Source organism: Lissotriton vulgaris, chromosome 1_1, assembly GCF_964263255.1.
Source record: "Lissotriton vulgaris chromosome 1_1, aLisVul1.2, whole genome shotgun sequence".
NCBI classification, from domain to species: Eukaryota; Metazoa; Chordata; class Amphibia; order Caudata; family Salamandridae; genus Lissotriton; species Lissotriton vulgaris.
In genome coordinates this window covers 603838731-603866482 of record NC_141685.1, presented here as the reverse complement: position 1 = coordinate 603866482, position 27752 = coordinate 603838731, and the positions used below count along the sequence as shown (strand labels likewise).

Below are 27752 nucleotides of genomic sequence, written 5' to 3'. Positions count from 1 at the left end.
ACGAAGGGATGAAAGAGGTAGCCGAGTGGATGACGACCAGCCGCCTGAAACTGAACTCGGACAAGACGGAGGTCCTCATCCTGGGCTCCTCACCCTCCGCCTGGGACGACTCCTGGTGGCCTCCCGCCCTGGGCACCGCACCCAAACCGACAGACCATGCACGAAACCTGGGCTTCATCCTGGACTCCTCCCTCTCCATGACCAGGCAAGTCAACAGCGTCTCCTCGGCGTGCTTCAACATCCTACGCATGCTACGGAAGATCTTCTGGTGGATCCCCACAGAGACCAGGAAGACCGTCACCCAGGCTCTCGTCACCAGCCGACTGGACTACGGCAAAGCCCTCTACGCCGGGACCACCGCCAAGCTCCAGAAGAGACTCCAGCGGATCCAAAACGCCTCAGCCAGACTCATCCTCGACATCCCACGATCCAGCCACATCTCCGGACATCTGAGAGACCTTCACTGGCTCCCCGTCAACAAGAGAATCGCCTTCCGCCTCCTCACCCACGCACACAAAGCCCTACACGACCAAGGCCCGAGCTACCTCAACAGCCGAGTCAACTTCTACGCTCCCAAACGCCACCTCCGATCAGCCAGCCACGCCCTCGCCGCCGTCCCCCGCATCCGAAGAGCGACTACAGGAGGAAGGTCCTTCTCCTACCTGGCCGCCAAGACCTGGAACTCCCTCCCGTCCGACCTGCGCCTGACCCAAGACCACCTCTCCTTCAGGAAGAAGCTGAAGACCTGGCTGTTCGAGCAGTAGCGGCACCCCCCCCCCCCAGCGCCTTGAGACCCTACGGGTATGTAGCGCGCTTTATAAGTGTCACTGATTGATTGATTGATTGATTGAGTTGAATTGTGCGACACAAAATTATGATACATGACCAAGGATGCACTAAATAGCACAGTAATGTAACATGGTAGCTTCTGGTTGGTACCATTTACACAAACCAGAAGAAAAGTTTCAAAATGATGTCTCACACCGCACCCATGTCTACTAATCTCTTGCATATCCCTTGGTTTGTTTCCCACATTTTGCGGAATAGAACAAATAAAATTGGGTGCCTTAAACCTGCTGAGGGCTTCATAGTGTGAGGAAAAGTAAACCACGCTTGAGGGCCTCTGTTGTCGAACGACACTTCGTTTCTTTGACAGTGACCACCACCGGTGATCCAATTAAATTCTGAAGAGAAGCAAACGTGTTACATGCTCGGTAAAGGCCGTTATTGTCTTCTAAAAGTCTACATTTTCTTAAAGAGCTATAGACGCTCGCTGTTTTATATGATGCTCTGAGACCTTTCCCACTGGCCCTTGAACGCCACAAAGAACAAGCCTTTGCTGTGATTAGCGCAAATGTGCAGAGTACATTTTTCATCAGTTAGTGGACATTTAAAACGCTTCTTAGCTGAGAATATAATTACAAATAACAGCAAGACCTCTTTACTGCCATACTCTCAGTATGGAAAACAAGTCATAAAATGTGCACTATCAGACAACTAGGGGGTTAAATGGGCACCAGGGGAGTGCAACCCTATTTTGCACATGCGCACCTTCTTCATGGTGTAGCTGCAGATGTGTTTGTCAGGAAGTAATAAGAAGGGTCAGATCTGCACAGAGGAAAAGAAAGGCTTGTTATGCATGTGTATGTTTGTACGATGTGTGTGGAGTGGAAGGAAAGAGTGAAAAATGCACTGATGAGAAGAGAGATGAGCAGAGAAATATATTGATGATGTGTGTGAGACATTGAAGATGACAGTGAGCCTGTGATGGGGAAAGTGCCGATTTATGGTGGGACACAGAAGTAGAGGGAGAAAAGAGATATAGGAGAGATAGAGATGTGGAATTTTAGTTTGCGAACTAAACATCATCTGCGCCAGCTTGTCACCCACGTACAACATGCACAACACCCTTTTTAGGTATCATGGTCTCCCTGTCCACGATCGATCACCAGCGCGCCCCTCTGACCCAGCAAGCATCCTCCGCGCACCCTGGCTCCCCCTCCCTCCCCCTCATGAGCATAACCCTTCTGCATGACCCTGTCCTTGGGAGTCACGCCTGCGCCTGACCAGCATCTCCTCTCCTCCCATGAATGCCCCTCTGTTGATAAACCTTCCCTCCGCGCTCGATTGTCCACGCGGCATGAATACCACTCCTTTGATGACCCCTTCCCCCGTGTCCAGCTGTCCACACAGGTCCGAGGCCATCGCCTAAGCCGGGAGATATCATTTACTGCCCCTTATTGTATGAGGTCGCTCTCCTTCAAAGGACCCTCTATTGATCCAGGCCTCCCCACCCCCTGGGATATGATCAGGCGCACACATCCTAAGACTCGACGGAACACTCAGCTGCGTGATGACCCCCTCCTCTTATCAGCAGGTTGAGGACCTCTATTGTGGAGGTATATGGGGGTGGGATTGACACGAGGATTACGGGGATGTCTTTTTCCTGGCTTCACAATGTTCTGATTATAATAAAGAAAGGTCACATGCCATAAACCAGTGTATAAGAGGCCAGGCCTCCGAGAGGCTGTTAGAGCACCTCGAGACGATACCTTGTTGTCTGATCTGATGTGTTCTGCTCCGTCGGAATAAACTTCTGTTTCCTGCCTTCTGGTCTCCGGCGCCTGCCTCATTGCTTGGTAATTTGAATGGTACAAGGGCGGTTAGCGCCGGGCAAATCTTGAGAAAGGTCCTAGCCCTACCTTTTTCTACAATTGGCGTCCCAAAGCGTGGGGCCCATCAGCGACACGTGGATCCAGTGGGAGAGGTCCCGACGACAGAGTGAACGACTGCAACGATCGGGAAGAGCTCGTGTCCGATAGACCCTCGTCTGACAGCCGATCATCCGACCTTCACTAGTTCTGAACAGACCTCTCTCGAGTGATCTACGGTCCTAACTGGGAACCATCAGGAGTGCCACGGGCATCACGAAGGAGAGAGGACGATCGGGCGCTGGATCCAGAGGACAGGAAACCGTCCATGCGGTCCGGGTAAGGTCGTGTAAACACGACGAATTGAGAAAAGATTGTTTTTGTTTGGATAATACTAGTATTACGCTTTGTTGAAACCTCTGGAGATTCGCTGTCTGCAAACGGAGAAAACAACAGGCTCTCTCTTTGCAAGCAGTGAAGGATAGGTAATGCAGACTTTTGTCCCCGTTGTAATCCGTCGTGCCTATCTTCCTCCCCCACTGTTTCCCGAACTGTCGTTCGTGGATTATTGTCTGGAGATTCTTTGTCTGCAAACAGGGAAGAACAAGGTCTCTCTTTGCAGGTAGAGAAAGAGTGGGTAACGATAACTTTTCGTGCCCACTTATTCTCCCCACTGATTGTTTGATTGACCGATTGTTCGGTATTGGTTCATTTGAGGTATTCACCGCCGGCAAACAACGGAGAATAGAAATATTCTGTCTAGTCTTTGCCCGCCGTGATAAGATAGGTAGTGCAGACTTTTGTCCCCGTTGTAACCCGTCATGCCTATCTTCTCCCCACTGGTTGGTAGCCTGTACAGCCCGGACCGCTTATTAGAGATGAACCATCCAGCTCCACTGGAGGGCACCCCTAATAAGGACATGTTCACTAAACATGGACTAGTCGCCATAGCTTATACTAAGTTATGGCATAAATATACAAAAAAGAACCCCGAAAGTCAGTGGCCACTGATAGGTTCCTTTGATGATCATAAAATAAAAGCATTAGAAATAGCGCTCCAGAAAAATAAGACTACGCCCACTATGCTCGACAGTATCGGCATGTGGCGCAAAGAAACGGAACAACGAAAGAAAAGAGAAGAAGCAAAAATAGGGAAAGAATTACGAAAGGCAGCCCACCTAGCCGCAAAGCAACTAGAAGAGGAAATAAAAGAAAGAAAGGAAGCTACACAAAACCAAGAATCAGGGTCGACAGGTCAATGTCCTGTTAGGACCCCCTCTGCACTCTACCCTGAATTGCCCTCCAAACAGCGGGCGAACGATGAGTTACTACTAGGTCCCCCAATCATCTACATGCCCCCTCCGTATGCCCCCAGCCAACAACACTCGCAGGCCCTAAATGCAAACGAGAACGACCTCAGCGCTAGTGCACCGGCCTTCACGGCCTCCGCACCAGCCACATTAACAACGTCGTCAGACAACCCTGAGGCTAGCAAACAACCCCCAGCCAGACCAAATAGGTTGAGCAAAGATGAGCGGGATGGGATCGACAAAATAGCAAAGACCTTAGTAGAACGAAGGGAGAGCGAAGAGTACACAATGAACATATATAATTCACATGCCGACAGCCACAGGTGGCATTTCATTTTGCGATTCAGCTACCACACCCTGAACGCATATGAAGATAGGTATCGAAGTAAGGGCCCCGCTAAACTAACAACACTGTATAGGAAGATTGATGTTGGAGATGGGACTGAATGTGAGGCGACGGAGCTCTTCATGCAGATGCTTGAGGTCTTCCGCCACCTCACGGAACAAAAACCAGAAACCAAGGTTACAGTCCCTGAAACGACCTCAGTAGCAGTAGCCAATACTATGATGCCCATCAGAGAGGCGGCTCCTTACTGGATCCCGCCACGGGGCCAGGGAACAAGCGATGATATTAATAATGCAGATGCAAAGGGGAGGGTTGTGTACAATTGGGTTTACCAACCATGGGACCGACAAGATATCCTAACCTTTAAGCAAACTCTGCCCGATTTAAGAAAGAACCCGACAGCATTTTATACCGAATTAGGCACAGCCTTGGGTTCGACAATAATGACTTTAGCGGACATTGACTTGTTCTTTGGGTTATGCCTGCCAGCTGACGTGTGGAAGCAAATCCGGAAGGCTGACCACACGGATCTGTTTGGACATACCTGGGACCAACTCGGTAAACTAGATAGACAGCGAGAGCCAGGAAGGAAACCAGTGAAGGACATACTGGAACTCCCAGACAAACTAGTTCAGAAGTTAAAGACACTGATCCCAGAAAGAAAGGTAGACTGGTCGATAGTCACGGCCTGTCGACAGAAACCCCAGGAAGATGTGTCAGAATACTTCTCCCGATTCGAGACAGTGTTCTCCGACTACAGTGGCCAAGACATGACCACCGCAACCGGACAGCACCTGTTTGTACAAAATTACGTAAAAGGCCTAACACAAGAGGTCTCCCAAAAGCTGCAGACGAGTGAGAGCAGTTGGGGGGCCTCCAAACCCGCAGCTATCCTTCAGATGGCTCAGTATTACGAGCATCAAAAGAATGAGAATGATAGGGCGTCCGAGAAAAAGAAGAAAGATTTAAAAGAAAGGGTAATGATAGCCCAGATACAAGGTATAACGGTAGGACGGGAACATCAAAGGGGGAACTACCAATCAGCCACCCCCAGAGATCTACCTCCTAAAGATCACACTCCCACACCCCACACTGGACGTAGAGACATTAGCAATGACCAATGCGCCTTCTGCAAAGGGTTCGGCCATTGGAAATCCCAGTGTCCGGTTCTGCTAGAGATGAATAGAAATAGGGACTCCAGGGATGTGGCAGGTGGTCCGAGAAATAGAGTACAAGGACGAGGGCACACCAACGACACCAACAATGACAGATCAGGGAGACTGAACACATTTGACCGTCCCCGACAGAACCAATATCAGCTGTCCGAAGGTGAAAATGCCCCCGACTTTGCATAGGACTGCCAGGGGCAAGGGAGGGATCCAGTCGAGCTCTGTGTTGACCAGCAAGGTCCTTATGTCACCGCTAAGGTCCTGGGTACAGAGTCTCCATTCTTGGTAGACACTGGGGCGACACGTAGTATGTTATCAAAACGACTGATTCCAAGGGCACCCTTGTCTGGCTCACACATAACGTCGATAGGTTTCGATGGAACGCCCTCCACTAACCCCCTGTCCGTACCTATTTCCTTTGACCTGGAAAACAACACCACTGACGCGACATTTCTGCTTTCCTCCAACTCCCCTGACGCCATAATGGGCATTGACTTACTGAAACATTTTCGAGCTACCATTAGGTGTTCCCCAGATGGAATACGAGTCATCCTGTACGACAACCCAGACATGCCCAGATCCAGTCCCCCACGACACATGTGCTCCATAACTGACGCTGACATGTCCTTGCTTGACACCCTGCCTCCGTACCTATGGGCCAAAAATGACTCTGATGTGGGGCGAATGATGATTGATCCTATTCACATAACTGTACGACAGGACGCTATGCTCCCGAAACTCCCGCAATATCTGATATCCCCAGAGGGTGAGAAGGCACTGGTAGCGATCATTCAGTCTCTGGTAGATGCAGGAGTGGTTGAAGAGGTGGTTAGCAACGTCTGCAACAGCCCAATCCTACCTATTGTTAAGAAGCAAGGTGAAGGAGATGAGAAAGCGTACCGCTTCATCATCGACTTACGAGAGATTAACAAAGTGGTTGTACCCCAATATCCTGTAGTCTCCGATATCACCACCATTCTGACCCTCATCCCGTCCACTGCCACCACCTTCACTGTTATCGACCTTAAGAACGCGTTTTTCTCTATCCCCATCCATCCACACAGCCGTTATCTCTTCGGCTTCACTTTAAAATCCCGCTCGTACCGATTTTGTAGAGCTCCCCAGGGGTATACTGAAAGTCCCAGCATTTACAGCCAGGCCCTCAAAAGACAGCTGGATGCCTTCCAGCTACCAGATGGAGTGGTGTTGATCCAATATGTCGATGATATCCTTTTGGCGGCCGACACCACCCCGCTTGCAACAACAGCCACCGTCCAACTCCTACACTTTCTTGCAGAAAATGGCCATAAAGTCTCCAAAAAGAAGTTACAGTTCTGCCAGCCACAAGTGACTTACCTAGGCCATCTTCTGTCCAAAGAAGGGAGGAAACTTACACCCGACCGAATCCAAACCATCCTAGACACCCCCATCCCAAAAACACAAAAGCAGGTCCGCTCTTTGGTTGGCCTAACCTCTTTTTGCAGACAGTGGTTGCCTAATTACAGCCTCATTGTGAAACCATTACTTGCCCTGCTGACCAAAGATGTCCCCTCCCCGCTTCCTTGGACCACTGAGTGTCAAGCCTCCTTTAAGGAATTACGGGATGGACTCTGCTCAGCACCCGTCCTCGGAACGCCGGACTACTCCAAACCCTTTTCCCTCTTCACCCACGAAAGGGAGGGATGCGCATTGTCTGTCCTAACTCAATCGATTGGTCCTAAGCAGCGCCCTTGTGCCTACTTCTCCGCCACTCTTGATCCTGTAGCCAGAGCTTTGCCTGCCTGCCTTCGAGCAGTAGCTGCCGCTGCTGTCTCTATCCGTCAGAGCGAAGGAATCGTACTTTCCAATTCCCTCACTGTGCTAGTACCCCATGCAGTCGACACCCTTCTGAACCAAACCAAGACTCAACACCTGACTAGCGCACGACTGACAGGGTACGAACTGACGTTACTTGCACCCCACATCACACTAAAGAGATGCACAACTTTGAATCCTGCCACATTGTTGCCCCTGCCTGAAAATGACCCCGACGTTCCCCCATCCACGACTGTGTGACCCTAACGGACGAACAAACTAGGAGTAGAGTTGACCTCCGAGATACTGCTTTCACTGATCCCGATGGAGAGCTATGGGTAGACGGCTCATGCATCAAACTCCCAGATGGCACCACTTCAGCTGCCTATGCAGTCACGACAGCCCGAACAGTAGTTGAGACAGCCTGCATCACACAACGATCTGCCCAGGCAGCAGAGCTGATAGCCCTCACACGAGCATGCATCATAGCCACGGGGACCACCGCGAACATATACACAGACAGCCAGTATGCCTTAAGGGTGGTCCACCATTTTGGACTCCTGTGGAGGGAGAGGGGATTCCTGACGTCCCACGGCACCCCAATCCTCCACGGAGATCTAGTCTCCGCCCTGATTGAAGCAGTTCTCCTCCCCAAACGATTAGCCGTGATCAAATGTCAGGCACACAAAAGGGTGACAGACTTAGTCGGACAAGGGAATGCATTGGCCGACATCACTGCACGAACCACAGCTGAGAATAGGACGGTGACACGCATGTATGTGACCAGGTCACAAGCAGAAAAATTGAGTGACACAAGGGTAATGATCAGAGACATACAGTCGGCCAGCACCCCTCACGAGCTGACTAAGTGGGCAAGGGTGGGTTTGAAGGATGAAGAGGGCTGCTGGCGAACGAAGGATGCAAACAAGTGGTTGCTGCCCGACTCATATCTGATCCCCATACTGACGATGGCACATTCCCCCGCACACATAGGATCTGCACCCATGATCGAACTCATTTCCAAAGTCTGGCACAACGACAAAATCCCCGACTCAGCCAGACGCCTAGTTCAGCAGTGCCTTATCTGTCTGCAACACAACCCCGGGAAAGGAACTGTGGTACCCCGGGGAGGGTTTGGGATCCCCAATCACCCCTTTGAGGTCCTACAGATGGACTACATCCAACTAGAGAGATGCCAAAGCTTGAAGTATGTACTAGTCATCGTATGTGCCTTCAGCAAATGGGAAGAGGCCTATCCAACCCGTGACAACACTGCCATGACTACTGCCAAAGTACTACTGAAAGAATTCTTCCCTCGCTATGGCCTTTGTAGAATTTTATGGAGCGACAATGGCCCCCACTTCATAGCTGAGGTTATCCAATTAATCTTAAAGGGGTTGGGGGTGAAGCAAAGGTTTCATGCGGTCTTCCACCCCCAATCCGCCGGTCTGGTGGAACGCCATAATGCCACACTGAAGTTAAAATTGTCAAAAATAGTGGCCACCACTGGACTTAACTGGCCGGATGCCCTCCCACTGGCCTTGTTATCAATGCGCTCCACTCCCACCAAACACCACTTGACCCCCTACGAGGTCGTGTTTGGGCGACCAATGAATCTCTGGACTGCTCCCAAACCGACCTCCATTCATGACGTCCCAGACGTCCTACTATCTGATTATTTGTGCAAGTTAACTAAAACGTTGTCTGTCATTCATCAACAGGTGCAGCAGGCCATCCCCAATGCTTCCAGGGGCCCCGGCCACGACATCCAACCGGGAGATTTCGTCCTAATACGAAATTTCCAACGGACCAAGAGTCTGGAACCTCGGTGGACGGGCCCCTGGCAAGTGCTGATTACCACACGGACGGCGCTTCGAGTGGAGGGGAAGAGGCACTGGCTGCACGCGCATCATTGCCGGAAGGTCTCTGCGAACCTGGCCACGACAGAAAACGTCAGCACCCAAGAAGAGCTCCTGAGCAAAGACCGACCGATATTGGACTGTTATCCCGATACTGAGGCACTCGAACTTGCAAAATTCTCTGATCCCACTGTGCCATCCAGAGAAGGGTATTTCCTGCGTCGAAAGGAGGGAGTTTCGGCTAAGTAGGCCACGGACTAAGTTGAATCTCAGAACGGTGACCTAAGCACAATCAAGGGTTACCGGGAGAGAAGCTAAACGAAGTCTGTGGTTCTGCCCACTACCGAGCCCCTTGAAGGTGATGGAAGCGCCAGATGAGAAGATGATGGAAGCGCCAGATAAGAAGATGATGGAAGCAACAGGAAATACCCAGTATAGAAATCCAAAGACTGACAACTTGCACAAATCAAAGACAATCGCACTCTTCATTGTCTTCCTCTTCTGCCTCCTCCTCATGACCTCCTTCTGGATTCTGGAGGAAAGCACGCCGGCTCATGAGGCATTGCTACCTACTGCACAGCCAACACCCCTGAAAGAGCATCACCTAATCTCTCTGTCACCTCAGCTCCGAGAGAGGCGCAGGGAATTCTGGAACAATTCCTTCGTGCAGCTGTTGCACCAACACAACCTTGCTGCAAATGCTACGAACTGCTGGATCTGCGGGTTGCTCCCGCATGCCACTGGACACTCCATCCCCTTTATCCCTTCTCCTTTCTCAGTTCACGGCTCCTGCCTCGCCTGGTTGATCCTCATGCAAGAGAGCCACAAGGATAATGCCACCTCCAGCCAGACAGTGTCACACTTCTACTCTGGGTTCTGGTTGAACAAAACCGAAAAGACCTCTGCTGCCCTGTGTCCTGCTCTCACGGGCGCCACCTTCCTTAAAGACATTCCAGCCGAAGAACGAGTCGAAGTACAGGTGCTCCACAATCCCGCCAGGACCACCTTCTCACATCTGCAAAAACAAACTACCGCTACTCTGACTGTGGCCCTGTCTGTTATCAATGTCACAGGTCTTGTGTGTCTCGAAGGCCATGGAACGCAGCTGGTGGGTCACAGCGCCTGCCGAATTACCAGAACATTGGACTCAGTTGACCCCCCTTCCTTTGTTGCTTCTCCGAATATGTACTTCGTGTGTGGCACCAAAGCTTACACCTGGCTCCCGAGAGGTTGGAAAGGCACCTGTTACATTGCCTTCGTTCTTCCACCCACATATGTAGCCCCTGCCAACCATCACCGGCAGAGGCGTGCAGATGACATTGGACAAGCCGACTCCACTGGAGCACAGTTCCTAGATGCAGCAAAGGGACTTGTTCCTCTGTGGGGCCCAATGGCAAACAGCCGTGCTATCCGACACCTGACCCAGGCAGTAGAAACAACGATCAACATCACGGCTGGCATCCTTGCTAACAACACGGCTGAGCTTCAAGCGGTCCGCCTTGTGACACTTCAAAACCGCCTTGTCTTAGACGTGGTCCTAGCCGACCGAGGAGGAGCATGCCGCATCATCGGATCTAGCTGCTGCACATACGTGCCAGATAACTCGCCTTCAGTCTACAAAGCCATTGAACACCTCCACAGACTTTCCTCGGAGGTTCACCAAGAGCAGGAAGGATGGTCGCTTGGGAGCTGGTTTTGGGACACTTTGAAGAACTGGGGTTGGAGGTTGTTTTCCTTCGTGCTGATACCTGTTGTGATATTATGTGGGTGTTGCTTAGGTATCCAATGTCTGCCATCTTTGTGCGGCCTTGTTTCTAACTGTATGTGCCCAAAGACTTTGGACTTCCGAAATGAGCACATGAGTCCCCTCTATGAAGTAGAAATACGTGGCCTATGGGGATAAATCCAAACTGACAAGTTGGCGAGACATGTTAAAAGGGAGGACTGTGGAATTTTAGTTTGCGAACTAAACATCATCTGTGCCAGCTTGTCACCCACGTACAACATGCACAACACCCTTTTTAGGTATCATGGTCTCCCTGTCCACGATCGATCACCAGCGCGCCCCTCTGACCCAGCAAGCATCCTCCGCGCACCCTGGCTCCCCCTCCCTCCCCCTCATGAGCATAACCCTTCTGCATGACCCTGTCCTTGGGAGTCACGCCTGCGCCTGACCAGCATCTCCTTTCCTCCCATGAATGCCCCTCTGTTGATAAACCTTCCCTCCGCGCTCGATTGTCCACGCGGCATGAATACCACTCCTTTGATGACCCCTTCCCCCGTGTCCAGCTGTCCACACAGGTCCGAGGCCATCGCCTAAGCCGGGAGATATCATTTACTGCCCCTTATTGTATGAGGTCGCTCTCCTTCAAAGGACCCTCTATTGATCCAGGTCTCCCCACCCCCTGGGATATGATCAGGCGCACACATCCTAAGACTCGACGGAACACTCAGCTGCGTGATGACCCCCTCCTCTTATCAGCAGGTTGAGGACCTCTATTGTGGAGGTATATGGGGGTGGGATTGACACGAGGATTACGGGGATGTCTTTTTCCTGGCTTCACAATGTTCTGATTATAATAAAGAAAGGTCACATGCCATAAACCAGTGTATAAGAGGCCAGGCCTCCGAGAGGCTGTTAGAGCACCTCGAGACGATACCTTGTTGTCTGATCTGATGTGTTCTGCTCCGTCGGAATAAACTTCTGTTTCCTGCCTTCTGGTCTCCGGCGCCTGCCTCATTGCTTGGTAATTTGAATGGTACAAGGGCGGTTAGCGCCGGGCAAATCTTGAGAAAGGTCCTAGCCCTACCTTTTTCTACAGAGATAAACAGAGAAAGACAAAGAGCGAGACACAAACACAGAAAAAACAGAGAGGGGACGAGCAAGACAACTAAAGTACGAGAATGAGAGAGAGAGAGAGAGAGAAAGCAAGCGAGAGAGAGAGAGGGAAGAGAGAGAGAGAAAGAGAGGGAGGGAGAGAGTAGCTGATAAGAAAATCGAAATGCAGCTAGGAGAGATGTGCGCGCGCTTTGAAGAGCCTGAGCCACAGCTGCTGCTAATATTTCGGCCCCTCTGTTCCCGAAGCCCCTCAGCTGGGTCGAGCCCTCCTCGCTGCCTTCAGGGCCGGACTGGGAACCACAACTGGCCGTGGCAAAGTGCTTGTAATTCCATGAACAATTGCTCTCGTTAGCAGAAAATTGAGGCTGGACGAGTCACCGACCACGTGGCAGCTTCCTACCGGATCCCGTTCACACCCGGCAACTTCCATGTGTGACACACCGACAGCTGCGTGGCGAAGTCTGCGGCCCTGTGTGCTCTGCCGAACAGGTACAGCGACACTGCATGCAGGTTGAAATAATCAAATGTGGGGGCAGCAGTGTAGCAAGTGGGCATTGGGTCCTCGTAGAAAGAAAGAAAATCCTCCCTGACCGCTAGATGGGTAGGAAAATCCAGCAATAAATGGCTACTGCGCGCTGAGGCCCGAATCACTGATAGCCGGGCTCGCCCACGAGAATCTCCTCGTCCTGTTTGAGGCATTTGGGCCTACCTGATGCTACGTGCAGAGAGGGGGGGGGGTCAGTAAGGCAGATTCTGGTCACGGATCTAAGGAGCCCTAGACCTAGAAATCATGCTCCGTCATTGCTGCTGTCCATTGATCCAACAGATAGCTGGGTCTTTCATCCCAGAGTTCCCTGCTGTTTTCAAGCAGTGATGGGGCTGACGGGTGATTGGAACAAAGACGAGAACTGTTGCTCTTCTCCCACACAAAAAGTGTAACCACCAATGACAGCAAACAAACACGATCTATTGGCTATGCCAATGCTTGTTTTTTTCTTTGCGCAAGTGTTTCTCGTTGGACACATTTTAACGAATTAATTTGCTTTGGTAGTGAGATGCATCGGTTATGCAGATGCACTCGTCTTTAACAGTTACAAACATTCGCCACGCTGCTCCAAACCATTACCTGGCTTAGCAAGAATCCTTGCTTACTCATGTTACTCCTTCCTGTTGCAACATCCTTCTGCCTGTGAGACCTAGTATACGAAATGCAGGGACGTCTCCTCCCTCCTGCAGTAAAAACAGGAAGTAGTCACACAATCACAGTGATCGATTCCTAGAACCTTCCAGAAGCTTGCGTAATATTGGTGATAAGTAAACCTTAATTGATAGAATTCAAGAGTTAAGTCAATTGAGACAAATAATGACTCTCAAAGGCTGGTATTTATTTGGGAGACACACACTTGCATGAGATGTCTTTCATGTTCTAGCAATAATTTTTTTTTAACTTTAGATTTTCCATAGAAAATCAAAATATGAACAGATGTATTTGACACTGAACACATGAAGGCTCGTGCATCACTGTGCTGTGTGAAAATGGTAAACAGTGCGAAGCCTGTTCTTGGCATATTAACTGTATATTCGGCTTGATTTTGCAGATCTATAATTGCTACATCTAGCTTTAGAATGTGTTGGTCTAGAGATAAGGGCACCCCAAACACCCTTTCATATGTTCAAAGCAGACAATTTCTACACTTCATAGAGCACATATCTGCAAACTGAAAATGCCAGCTGGAGCCTTTGAAGGGGCCAAGATGAACAGGAGACCGTGCGTGATTTACAGGTTCGAGTCTGCACATTACACGACTCTCAAGTGGAGCTGGAATGGGGAAAGTGAAGGGGTGGGGGTAGCAGCGTTTGATGGCAGACTTGACACAGCAGCACAATTGCATGCATTCTTACAGAGTTGGTTTAATCCAAGGCCGGGTTCCCAGGGATCAACACTTCTCTCTGGAGCAGATATGAAAGCTGTTTGATTGATATTGCTGGTCCATTGTGAAGAGGAATAACGCTCATCCATATTGTGCGAGTCTGTGGAGTTTTGGCAGGGGCCAAAGCAGACACTTTTATTTTTAACTCAGGATCAGCGGCAGCAAGCTCCGGCCTTGCCGTCCTTGGGTGGTCTCTGGCCTGAGAGTGGAAACGCTTCAGCTCAACTCTTCTTTCTTTGAAATCTTTGCAATTATGCTGCAGAGAAACGGATCTCTTCCAAAGTAACTCGAAGGGCTGGTTGTAGTTTTGTGTGCACAACATGCTTCTTCTTTTTTTAATCTAAATATTCACGTGTTTCCCCGAACTCAATTACTGTATGAAACAGAATACTGTTTAGGCTTATTTTCAAACAACATGGCTTTCTAGTATGGAGGTAAGTTTCTTGCAACAGAAAAAACAAGCACAAACATGCGCGCCTCGCGCGGTGGGCGGGAGGGGGGCGGGTGTGATTCACTTGCGGGAGCATTAATTGCTGCCAGATGGTGGCGAACGCTCCCGCAAGTGAATCTACTAACGTGCACGCGTTGCTATTGAAGGCAATGGAACGCGTGCACGTGCTTGGCTGAAAAGCCAAAGCGACGGTAAAAGGTATTTTTGCCTTGCAGTGCATGCACGCTGCGAAGGTGAGACCTAAAAAGGACCTACAAACCAAGCAAGCAATTGGTAAAATCCTACAGCCACATTTTCTGACACCAGTTCCACACGTCTACAGACCTTTGATTTAAAAAATTCTACCTGCAAACTATTCACTGCCATAGATGACTTTTACACATTAACCTAACAATAAACCCGTGAACAAACAATTCCACCACACACCATATAATGAACACCTTAAATGTATTAACGAAGGCAGTTTCAGACTCTTGACTGTGATGAAATTGCGAAGACAACATCACAGACAATCAATAGTGCTACAAGGCTGCACTAATAGCAGACCCAGGCAGTGCTATAAGACCAAGCTAAAGGCAGATATGTGCGATATACATAAAGTATTAGTGTCATATCCCTGTGAATGTGAGGATACCTGTATACTTTAAATGGAGACAGGTAAGTCAGCGGTACTGAACATTCCACATATTTCTTTCTGTAGGCATTACTTTTGTTTTACTTATGACATCAACCTCTTGAGCATGTAAACAATAACACTTTAGGTTTCATGCATATTCACTGAATAACTACATTGAATTAATTATGATAATAATAATATTAATAATAATAATAAAATACATGGAATCCTTCCATGCCTGTAATAAAACATGTCTCCTATTTTATATATAGAGTCGAGTTGTGAGGTCTGCAAACACCTATAATTAGAAAACATAGCTGCTTAGCTGTAAAACCTTATTATAGTTGTACAGTTGAAATGTGATATCATAATGCTCCCCTAACAAACTATTAGTAATTACCAAGTGATTAGACTGAGCCATTGTTTCCAACATTGTTTATTATGCCCAGCTTCCGAGGAATACCGGGATGTCTCATATTTCGTTTTTGTTGTAAGATAAAAGGAAGGTCATGGGGCATCATTATACGTGCAATTTAAACAAAAAAAGTTTAACCGGATTTTTGTTCTATGATTTGTTTTCTAAAAATGAAGTGTGAGCAGTGCAAATGAGATATTTATTGTAACTGTTAATGTAATTGCATTTTCGAAGTGCTTAGTAACCCTGAAGAGGCTTTGAAGTAATTTTTCGGGAGTAGCATGCTACTCTTGAACAAAAAAATGGATTAGTGGTGGATTAGTATGAGGAAATAAATTGTTAATTTGAGCCGTGGGCATGTGAGTCTGTTCGTTGGACTTAATAGGATAAGGAAGGAGTACAGGAGGGAAGAGTCTAGAAAGTTATGGCAACATGCTTATCAATCAATCAATCAACGTTTTATTTCGCATTTAAGATAAACTGCATAAAAGTACAAACTCATGCCTATTTTGTGGTCTGATTATAGGAAATAAAGTAGCTCTCTGCATCCTACTACTCATTCTAAAATAAAGCCCTTTAATCTGACTTACATTACACTGATTCTAAAAGGTTTTTGCAACAAATTGTTAACTGATTTTGGAGTCGTTCATTTCACACTACATATTCTGTTTTTATTGTCCAGGTCTCCAACCTTACTATAATTCTGATAGGAAGGAGCAAGACCCTCTTCTTCAAGGGGAAGAAGGGCTCACTGCCTGCAGGAAAAGGGAGCATTGTAACTTCAACTTGCTGGTCCACTCTTCACTAACGCCTGCTCCCAGTGCTGGTTGGATTTGTTTGTACCTGCACTGACTGGGTACAGCGCAAGTGTTGAAATAGGGTGCGCTGCCCAAGTGTGAGTCCAGCACACCCAGTTGAAGGTGTTCTATGGTGCAGACCGGGACAGTGAGCCATATGTACAACGGGGGCTCAATGAACCTATTTGTTAGAAGGAACCATATACTTTCGAAAGTATGACTATTGTCAAATAATTGTCTATTTAACACACCTTTCATTTTTATCTGCAGATGGCAGGTAATGCTTTATGTAAGTTCTGTTTTAATTTGAACTCTCACCTTGTTATACGTCTCATATTTCGGTTTCTGGTAGTTCTCTGTTTTCCAATCAGCTGGTAATAATATCTTTACATTCCTAAAAAAAAATCTTCTTTTTGTGGCATTAAACATGTAAAAGGAAGCTTCGGTGACCATTTCCTAGAAAGTAATGACAAAATGAAAATGAATCTTACTCTCAGCAAAGCTAGAACAAGTCTGCATTTGTATTTACACAATAATATGGTGCTGTACAGAATCGGATTGGAACACTAACCATGAATATGTTGTGTTCCAACTGCCCCTTAAGTGTGCAAGCAAGGTGGATATGTACATTAAAATGTATAATAAATTGGAGAAATAAATGTATTCAAGTATAAAATTGACTAAAGCTTCTGGCTGATTGTGGCACTGTCACAAACAAAGGAGGAGTGAGAGGCAGAACAATAAATATCTATCACACAGCCTCTCATTCATGGCATCTACACATGGTATGATAGACCTGATGATTTGAAATCCATGGAGTGTGTAGGAAATTACCATCTTTTGCATGATGTACCTCTAGGGGGCATATTACCAAGCAATAGCGATAACTATCGCTATTGCTTGGTTAGGGGGAAAAAAATATCGCCGAGCACCAAGGATTTTTACCGCTGAGATACCTTGATATTATCAAGGTTTATCTCAAAAGCGGTAAAAATCCTGCGAAATGCATGAATATCGCTGAAAAATCAGCGATATTCATACATTATCGTGACAATGCTCTTATATATGTTATCCATCTTCCATTGGATAACATGGCTAAGAACTGCTTTTAGCAGGCGTTAGCTTTTGGAGATATTCGCGCTTAGAGCAAATATTTCCAAAAGTTGGTAATAGGAGTTAGAGATGTTAGCGACTGTTTTCAGTCGCTAACATCTTGGCACGCCCACTTTGCATGTCATTAGTGATAATTATCGCTGACATGCAAAGTGGGCCCCTAAATGCCCGCTATCGCCTACCAGCTGTCGCTAACTGGTGTTAGCGACAGCTTGGCAATAGGGCGATAAAATTATCGCCGCATTAGCGGGAAAAAGTCCCGCTAATGCGGCGATAATGCCCTTGGTAATATGCCCCTAGGTTTTTATGCCCTGGCTGTCTTGCTGGCTTTAGAATGCTGTTGACTTCACCCCTGTTAACCAGGACTGAACCACCTGTGGTCCCCCTTTGAACATCGTTAAATTGGCGTATTCCAAATTGACATGATTAACTTGTGTCGAAGTCCCTAGAATACTGTGTAGAAAGTGCATCCAGAGTCAGGAAGTTAAATGCAACATGTGGACTGCAGCACCTCATGTGTTATACACTACAGTGGCAGTTTAAACATTGGTATCAGCCTAACCTATGTAGCCGACTGCTACAGTGTAAAATTGCAGTGGGACCTGTCAGAATAACCCTTTCCAACAGGTAAAGACCTACCTAGCAAATATTATTAAGTCACCCCTATATACGACTTGCAGCCCACAAGGCATCATGCTTGGTATTTTAAGTGTGGGACACTGTAAGACATTGTATTATTATTTGGACAGGATGACTACCTACGTCAGGGAATAATCACAATTCTTGTCAGCATGAACTCTCAAAGACACTAAATCAACTTGAGCACAATCCCTGGTAGCCATGGTACAGACCAGACAGGCTTAACTTAGGAACATTTGTGAAGTATTTATGTAGTAGGAAAACAGTAATAAAGTCGAAATGCAACATATTAAAAAATCCCAAACTGAATAGGAAAAATATAGTAAAACATAATAAACAAAATGACACCAAAATGACAAAATGAAAAAAATTCAACAAGGCAAACCGGAGATATGGATTTTTTAAATTTTACGTAGGTGTAGCGACCAGAAGCACAAAGTACAAATGATAGTCAATGGTGCTGGTTGACGCTGATTGGTAACTGTGCCAGGGGAGGTTCGAAAGTAGGCTACGGAATTGCTCATCTTCTTCTATGTCGTACTTGCCATTACAGCGCTACCATGCTGCAGCCTTCTTATGAAAAGTTGAACTGTGTGGCCCAAACTTATTCCAAAGAAAGACATCTTCCGCTGCTTCTCGCATACCTGATCATTGCAAACAGCAAATGAGACAAACGAAGAAACATTCAATAAGGGAGTTACTCTGGAGCTACTCTGGGGTCACCAACCGGTGGGAGCTATAGCCAACGCCTTTGCCAGCTCTACTCTAAACTTTGCAACTAACAGTGACTCACTATGGCTTTCCATGGCTCCCCCCAAGTCCTCTGTATGTCCTATTAACAGTAAGATAAAGGAAAGCTGAATGGGACATGGAAAAGGGCTGAAAAACGTGCTGCAGAACACCTTGTCATCCCCCATTGCATTCTACGGTGCCTCCCATAGTGAGCAGGTCCTTGGTTACTAAACCTGCAAATAAAATAATTTAACTAAGCATTGAAGCCCAATGAAGTCGAAACTCAAGGCTAATAAAGGAGGAAATTTAGACAGCATGTAAGGCTCCTTTAAGGATTGCTGCACTGAAGACATGCTGCATCAAGACATGCTGTATTAAATACGGTACAGCATTAAACACCGTAAGGCTGCATTAATACATTAGAGGGCGGATTAAAGGCTACATGAAAAACTGCATTGAAGACCATATTATGGCTGCATTAAAGACCACATTAAATCCCATACTAAAGATTGCTCTTAAGGCTACATTTAAAACACCACATAAGGGACATTAGGCAAGAACGGACAATATCAACAGTTCACTATGATCTAAACCATTGTCATTCCAGCATGTAAGGGCACAATCATGTAAGCAAGTACAGATACAATCAACAGCTCAGTTACTACGATTTACAATCATTGCAGCGCAGCAACTGCTGCAAATTGGAGACATGGTCTAAGACATACAAACCAAATTAATAGAGGGGGGAGACAGCCATTGCAACGCGGTCATTCCCACGTTTAACCGTTATAATGAAGCCATTACCACGCATAAGCTTTTACCAAGCATGTTTTTGGCATGTATGTCTTTACTACGAATATGCCTTTAGCACACATGCCTTTACAACAAATTTCATTCTAAAGGCATATATATGGTAAAGGTTTTAGAATAGTAAAGGCATATGCAGAGACTAATCTGAAAAATCAAGAAATGTAGGTGCAACAAGGGACAGCCAACCTCATTCATGATGGCCACTTCACCACTGCACCAGAGACCCTTGGATGAAGCCAATGGGACACAGGTCACGTCCAGAGGGGAACTATGATGGGAATGTCAGTCTTTGTTGTGGATTGCTGAGGTTTTGCTGCTCGACAGTGGAAGAAAATCCTGACGTGCTGGCGAAAATTACGCTGGAAATCGAGGGCCACCGCAACTGGATAAGAATTGTAACGGCACAAAGAGGAAGTCCAGATTCATGATTGGATAAGGATGTTCGAATGAAGTTGGACTCAAGAGGTGGCTGAGCTTGAGGGAAAAAAGAGTGATTAGGCCTATAGAAACATGATTGCATACAGTGTCACCGACTGTGATTGGTTGTCACTGTACTACTGTATTTTCTAAGCATTTCTTGGGAAGTTTTTATTGGCTGCTAGAGTTATTAAAGTGAAGAATAAGGCAACAAAAAAATTCAATTTATTGTGTAGAAAATACATACAAGAGCTCCCTGCTAAGATGTCTGCTTGAAGTCCTGTCACACGCGCACTGCGTGTCTGTGTTCACTGGACTCTAGGCTAATCCTTATTATCACCCAAGGTGATGTAGACTGTGCAGGACGTGGTGGCTCCTGGTTTGGCCTTGATCTTGATGGTTGCTGCTGCAATGGGGAATGGTGCAGAGTAGCCCTCAGGATGATGTCCAGTACAAAGCTCCTCCTGCATAAATGGACGGCAGTTGCAGGACTAGTGCAGAAGCAGTGCCTCAGGCAGAGCTCAGGTGGTTGCGGGAACTCTGCACCTCCCGCAGAGCCATGATTCCCCGACCAATAAGTGCAGTTTCCTCCGGAGGCAAGACTCTGCCAGAAAAAAACTGTCCACAGGAGTTTTTTGGTTAGGACAAGAAAATGATATCTTTCTAAAAGTGGCATTTTCAGAATTGTGATTTAAATTCAGAATTTGCCATTAAAGAGGGTTTTCAATTATAATTATGTTGACACCAAACATGACTTCCCTACTTTCTCCCAATCAAAAGTTATCACTTAGTAAATGTAATAAGGTAACCCAAAGTTATCCGATGGGAGAGGTAGGCTTTGCTATATTGAAAAATTAATTTGAGAGTTTTCCACTACCCGGATATGTAAAACTTAAAAGTGCATGTCCAACATTTTAAATGCATTGCACCCTGCCATATGGGCTGTTTAGGGCCTACCCTAGGGGTGACTTGTACATATTAAAAAGGATGATGTAGGCCTGGTAAAAGGTGTATTTAGCCATTTCGAAATGACAATTTGAAACTGCACACCCAGGCAACAAATACAGGTTGGGGATATGTTTTAAAGTGCTATTTAAGTGGGTAGGACAATAAAAGCTGAATGCTCATTAGCAGCTTTTAATGTACAGCCTCTGGGTATCTGTAGTACTGATGGAGCAAGTATTTGCAATTTACGCGACTTGCTTGTATTCAAGAACCTCAAATAACCTTAACTTTGTAATCAATCAGTTTTGTCTTACTAATATTGCACATTTTACACTACACGGGGTGTCCCAGAGAGGCTTGCCTATGTGTTTTCTAAAACGTAATACGCTTGCCTTTAAAATGGTCGCTGCTTTGTGGGAATTTAGTCTGCGCATGCGTCAGTCATACCCATGTGATGTGACGCACTCGCAGTTCTGGAGGCAAATTGTTGCTCATGCGCAATGCATCTAAGATGGCCGCTTTGTTTTCTCACATGCTCCATGCTTGCATTGCCGCTTTCGCAAAGCTGTCTGTTCTGCCTAACTCCTAATGCTATAGTTATTATAAAGTAAGGGGTGTAGTATAGTCAATCACGGTATACAGTGTATTCATTTTTTCTGTGTTTCTAAATTGTTTTCGCTTGCTTTTCATATACCGCATTCTTTGGGCCTGAGAGGCGCTTGCTACTCCATCTTTGAAGCCCGTATGGTACCAGTCACGTGATGGGGGAAAAGAAAGCCATGCAGCAGTGGAACTAAGTCAGCTGGCAGCCAAAGCCAAGATGCTCCTGGGAACCGACCTGTTACCCCCCAAGACGAAGCTGACTTGTACCTAAAAATGTTACAATTGTATTTCCCTACTGTGTATTCTATTGTACTCTGTAAGTCTTATGCCATGGGAACTGGAATGTAAAGGGTGGGTACGAAAATTGAATATTAAGCATGAGAAAGTCTAAATTTTAGGTGGTGTGATGACTTAACCTCCTCCTTTGACCAATCAGAAATTAGGGAACCTTTCACTTGCAACATTGGTGTGTGGTACACAGACCCGAAAAACAGTATAACTATCCTAGGTTTAGCTAGAGAAATGGTCCGACTTGTCCGAATAGCTGACCTGTCACTGACCCAACGAACTCTATAGGTGATTGATACAGAGAGCTGCGGAGCACTCTGTCCGTAATTTCCACAGACTCAGTCGGGGTTTGGGAAACCTTGCTGGGAGATTCGAAAACCCAATCTGGGTTATTGGCAGATTCCTTGCAGAGAGGGAGTAGCGCAGGCGTTGCATCCGAAGCTGCAGGTGTTGGTCGTACCCTCTGGTGAGCCCAGTCCTGACCTGAATCCTAGGGTTATCGTGCCCTGACTGTCCATGAGCTGTACCCGCTCACCTAATGGTAACCTAAGTCCTTGAGGGTCCTTTCCTGCCTTTTCCAACTGACCCGTGGCCAGGGTTAGTCTTCAACCTATCCTAGGTAAATATAACTGAGTGTGGGGGTTTTCCTATCTAAACTTCTCTCTCTTGTCCCGAATAAAGCATCATTACCTACGTCCTTTCCCTGTCTCTCTATAAATAAGGTTTTCGTGCATTTTGTCTATTAGCATGTTCTACTTTCTTCCTACCCTTGGTCAAATGCAGAATTGTTTGCATATATAGTTTGTTCCACTCTTACCCTCCCTTTAGAGAATAAGCACATCTGGATAAATCAAATTGCATAAGTTTCGTTTCTTATGAATCGTTAGTGAAATTCAAAAGTCTGCTTTAATGAGTATGTTCCCTTTCTTTACCCGCCTTTAGTGAAGTTGTGAAAGTCTGCCAAACTAAAAATAGCTTGTTCCTTATTTTTCCCTTACCTTTATATTTTTCGGTTTTTAAATGATTCTTACTCTCATTCATAGCCATACGATATTTCTAATTCTAGTTATAGACAGTTTGATCTGGGTAAACCTGTGGCTCATGGCATTTGACGAAGATGATGATTAGATAAAGGTGTTTAAAACTTCTTTCGTCTGTGGTCATTATAAAGAGTACAAAACCGTTATTTTCAATGTTACATGGTATTTGCGTGTTGTCTACTTACTCCCACAGCTAGCTCCCTGATCCATTGTGATCATAGGTACCTGTTTCAAGGATTGGTAAGTCAGGTACATGGAAACAAACAGAAGGGAACTGAATTGCTGATAATAGTGTGTAGGTTACCTGATTAAAGTATATATGAAAATGTTATTTTTTTTATGGGCCCAAGTGTGCATTATGTTTACTCGGGTGACCTGCGCGCTCTATCAGTACCACTTCACTAGGGTGACTAACTGTGGCTCACTGTGGCTTGCCATGACTCCCCACAAGTCTGTTGTATGCTCAATTAACAGTAAGATAAAAGAAAGCTGAATGGGACATGGAAAGGGGCTGAATATAGTGCTGCAGAAGAAACTTGCCACCCACCATTGCATACATTAGATAGGCCAATTGGATGTAAGCCAATGTTGAGGTATATGAAGGATAGAGCACTAGCGAAGTGCGCAGAGTCATAAAGTCGACAAAAACAGGTTCAGAAAACAGAAAGGGTGAAGGCAAGACACTTGTGGGTGACCCTGCAGAAAATGCCAGCTTCAACAACTGCTTATTACTTTCATAGTGGTTCTGAAAAGGCTTTCCAAAAGTGCAATATAAACAAGAATCATGCACACATCAGGAGCCTTGCTAATCCTACTAGACAGAAATTTACTTTTTTGTTATCGAGAATGAGAAGTGACTATTTTTCACTTTCTAACTTCTTCCACCACCATCACAGAAACAGACATTGGGCAATCCCTCAACATATCATGACACGATTTTAATTACATTCAAGAAAAAGATGATCAACATCACTACTTCAAAATGATGGCTTAACACCAAACTTCTAAACAATCCAGACATCATAAGTGATCTCAAAACTTTAACAGAAGAATTTTTCAGCAGTAACACCTCAGCGCCAATATCTACAGAAATAATCAGGGATGCACATAAAGCTACATGTTATCGCCCTAGTTGCCATTAAAATAGAAGGCGTTAAATGAACAATATGCATTTATGAGGATGACCACATCCTACTTGCTACGAAAACGAAATATCACATAGATGATGATGATGAGGATGTAAACCACTTGCTAGCTGAATTAAAGATACAAAATCAAAAGAAAAATAATTACCATGAAAAATAAAGTCTTCCAAAAACCGAACACATTGAGAGAGTACAAATCTTTACAGAATGTTATCAAACCCTTTGTACTAGCGAAAATATTTCTATCACAGAATATTTGAATCAATTCTTTTTAGTAATACCAAAGCCTTCACATACACACAGGAAACCTCCAGACTTTTTACCTCTAAAAGAAAAATCTCAACTGAAGGAAAGTAGTTGTGGTCTTAAGAAAAAATAAGAAAAAGCAAAATTAAACTTCAGGGCTCACATGGCTTCCCATCTGAATTTTACAAATAAGTATGGGCGGAAAATCCGTTACGCTCGCGGATTTTGCGGATTTTCGATAAATTCGCAGTCCGCGAGATTTGCGAATTTCCCGCAAAATCCGCAAATTCGAACGCAGCGGATTTTTTTTTTCTTGGTGATACAATTTTGCGGCGCGCGGCGTTGGTGATACAATTTTGCGGCGCGCGGCGTTTATCATCGTTTGCCGTGTTGTTTTTCTCGATATTTTGCGAGTGCCATTTTGGATCTTGCTGCGGAATCCCGCGGGAATTTGGCGAGCGCGATTATGTCATCGCGGCTTGCCAACTTGCACAGCGAGAGTTTGTCAATGCGAGTACGGCGAGATCACGTCTCGCGGTACTTCGCAATTGCGAGATTTGAGATGCGGCGAGCAGCAACAATCTCGCACAAGCGAAAATATAAAATTTGCAATTCTGCACAAGAAATCCACCAGCAAGCAGCATAAACCTTCTTGAAATGATGATTTTTATCTGAATAACTCCTTAGGTTGACATTTGCCTGCACTTTTTTAGCGAGGAGTCCATTTTGGGGAGGGGGGTAGGGGGGTGGGAGGAAGGAAGTGCCCCACAGTCTTCAACTTCCTGTTCCTGTCCAGCAGGCTCCTCCCAGTGCTTTGTCCATCTCCTGGTCACTTTTCATTTGGATCTGGAGCTGGAAGGATTACTTTTTGTGGATGCTGCTGGATATTTGGATTTAAGGCCTTTTTGACTTTCTTTGGATCACTGTTGGATTAGAAATTTTACAAGTAAGTTTGTCTGCGGCATTACAGTTGCTGCAACTACAATTTTGGAATTTTCGATTTTTGGGCTGTTTTGGGGCCTTTTGCCCAGGGGTACTCAGTGGTGGGTGGACTGAGTCTTTCTGTGGGGTGTCTTGAACTTAAACATCATGGAGGGCATGGATGGATTGGGATTTTGCTGATTTTTCTGTGATTTTCGTTTTTTGGGGCTGTACTTGTGGCCTTTTCACTAGGGGTATTTGAGTCTAGCATGGGCCTAGTCTTTCTGTGGGGTGTCTTGAACTTAACCATCATGGAGGGCATGGATGGAATGGGATTGTGCTGATTTTTCAGTGATTTTCGTTTTTGGGGGCTGTACTTGTGGCCTTTTCACCAGGGGTATTGAGTCTTGCATGGGCCTAGTCTTTCTGTGGGGTGTCTTGAACTTAAACATCATGGAGGGCGTGGATGGAATGGGATTGTGCTGATTTTTCAGTGTTTTTAGATTTTTGGGGGTGTTCATGGGGAGGGACAGGCCATGTGGCTGGGGGCCATTTTGAGTGCTGCTACAGGCCCTGGCCATGTGCTGGGAGGCAAGTGGCCATTTTGAATGCAGGCATTGTTGTTAGGCCTGCAACCATTTTGCCTACTTTTCAACCTTTATGCCCAGGGGTAGTGAGTCTTGCATTGGCCTAGTCTTTCTGTGGGGTGTCTTGAATTTAAACATCATGGAGGGCATGGATGGAATGGGATTGTGCAGATTTTTCAGTGATTTTCGTTTTTGGGGGCTGTACTTGTGGCCTTTTCACTAGGGGTATTTGAGTCTAGCATTGGCCTAGTCTTTCTGTGGGTTGTCTTGAATTTAAACATCATGGAGGGCATGGATGGAATGGGATTGTGCTGATTTTTCAGTGATTTTCGTTTTTGGGGGCTGTACTTGTGGCCTTTTCACTAGGGGTATTTGAGTCTAGCATGGGCCTAGTCTTTCTGTGGGGTGTCTTGAACTTAAACATCATGGAGGGCATGGATCGAATGGGATTGTGCTGATTTTTCTGGGTTTTTTTTGGATTTTTTTGGGGTGTATAACTGAACTGATGTTCCTCTGTCTTCCATTGTTTTTAGGTGCACAAGACTCAAGAGAACCACCAGTGCCAGGAAGAAGTCCTGCAGCGGTGTGTGTGTGCAGCATAACGTCACGCGACGTCACGTCTGGCCTCAGACAACTCTACAATTCGTGCAACTGCGGCCTGATGTCTGACCTGCTATGAAGAAGATGGCCCCAAAAAAAGGTCTCCGTAGCTCCTCTAGCAAGAAAGTTGCTAGTAAGGAGCAGAAGAAGCAAGTTACCAAGGAGGCTGGTGTGCCAACCGCCACGTTTTTTGGGAGCAAAAAAAAAAGTACGCCTGCAGCAGCAGGATCTGCTGGGGACCAAGCTGGGAGCAGCACCCCCGCTCCATTGGCTTCAGTGCCTCCACCACCACGCCAACTTAAGTCAAAGCCCTTGAGTGCTTCAGAGGCAGTCAGTGTACTTCTCCAATCACCATCGACCAGTGATGTTGGCTCATCGCAAGAAAGTAGCAGCAATGTCCCTGAATCAACACAGGTTGTTGTAACTCATCTGACAAGTGTTGAACAACCACAGCCGCAACAACATGTGCAAGTAGTACAAGCCGAAGTACATGTGGAAGGAGAGGCAGCGCAAGGAGATGCGCAAGCAGAGGTGCATGGAGGGTCACAAGTGCCCACAATAGTTGTTCCTCCCGAAGTAGGGGCACATCAGGAAATTGACAATCAGACCGAGGTATCATTTGAGGAAGCCACTCCTCCTGATGATCATTCATTGTCTTCCACATCCCTAGCAAGGAAAAGATCAAGGGGGGTGTCTACATCTTCTTCAAGCTCACCTCCTACTGATGATCAGGATGACGAATGGGTACCACCACGGCAGCCTGAGAGTGAGGCACACCATGATCTGACAAAGATACCTAAGCGTAAAAGGAAGGTCGTCGAAAAACTCATAGCTATGGAGTGTGATGAGGCTCAACAAGAAGTGACGCATACTGCTGCTGATGAAGCCTCTCACGACGACGAGGCAGTCATCATAAAGGTCACTGCAGCCCCAGCAGGCATGCAGCAAAGAGACATTTTGACCCTATCCCGAGAAGCTGCTGAGCATGATGATGATGTCGACGAGGAGTCAATGGAAACACAACAATCATTGGATTTGGAGTTAACTAGTACACCAACACCTACCGCTTCCATATTTCTTCCTCGCAAGAAGGGACTTCCATCCACCTCGACCTCAATTAGTGGTGATGAAAGTACAAAACGTACTGAAGTTCGGCAATCCACATCCTCCACTTCATCTGGCATTAGCAGCAGGACCACCACCACCAGTATCGCCGCCTCCTCCGGCCCCCAAAGACATTTCAAGTCTCCAGTTTGGGACTTCTTTAGTGTTTGCCCAAGAATGGAAAACATAGCCATTTGTAGCATGTGTAAGTTTCGAGTTAGTCGTGGTAAGTTTGGTACCAACTATGGTACCGGAGGCCAGAGAGGTCATCTTAGGAGAGCGCACCCTGTCCAATGGTTTGCGCACCTAGAGGCGGTCAAGGAAGCCCGAATTGCACGTAATGAAAACGTTGATTTTTCATCTGATGATGACGAGGAGGAAGAA

The 27752-nt window shown here is 46.5% G+C and overlaps 1 protein-coding gene across 1 annotated transcript in view; it reads right to left on the bottom strand.

Annotated features, from left to right (window-relative positions):
* The window catches only part of LOC147747551 (calcium-activated chloride channel regulator 1-like), a 365801-nt gene that overhangs the window by 289752 nt on the left and 48297 nt on the right, over positions 1–27752 (bottom strand). The window contains exon 2 of the mRNA XM_086925678.1: positions 16497–16634. Within this exon, the coding sequence (XP_086781804.1) occupies positions 16497–16634 (138 nt within the window). The remainder of the gene's footprint in view (positions 1–16496; positions 16635–27752) is intronic.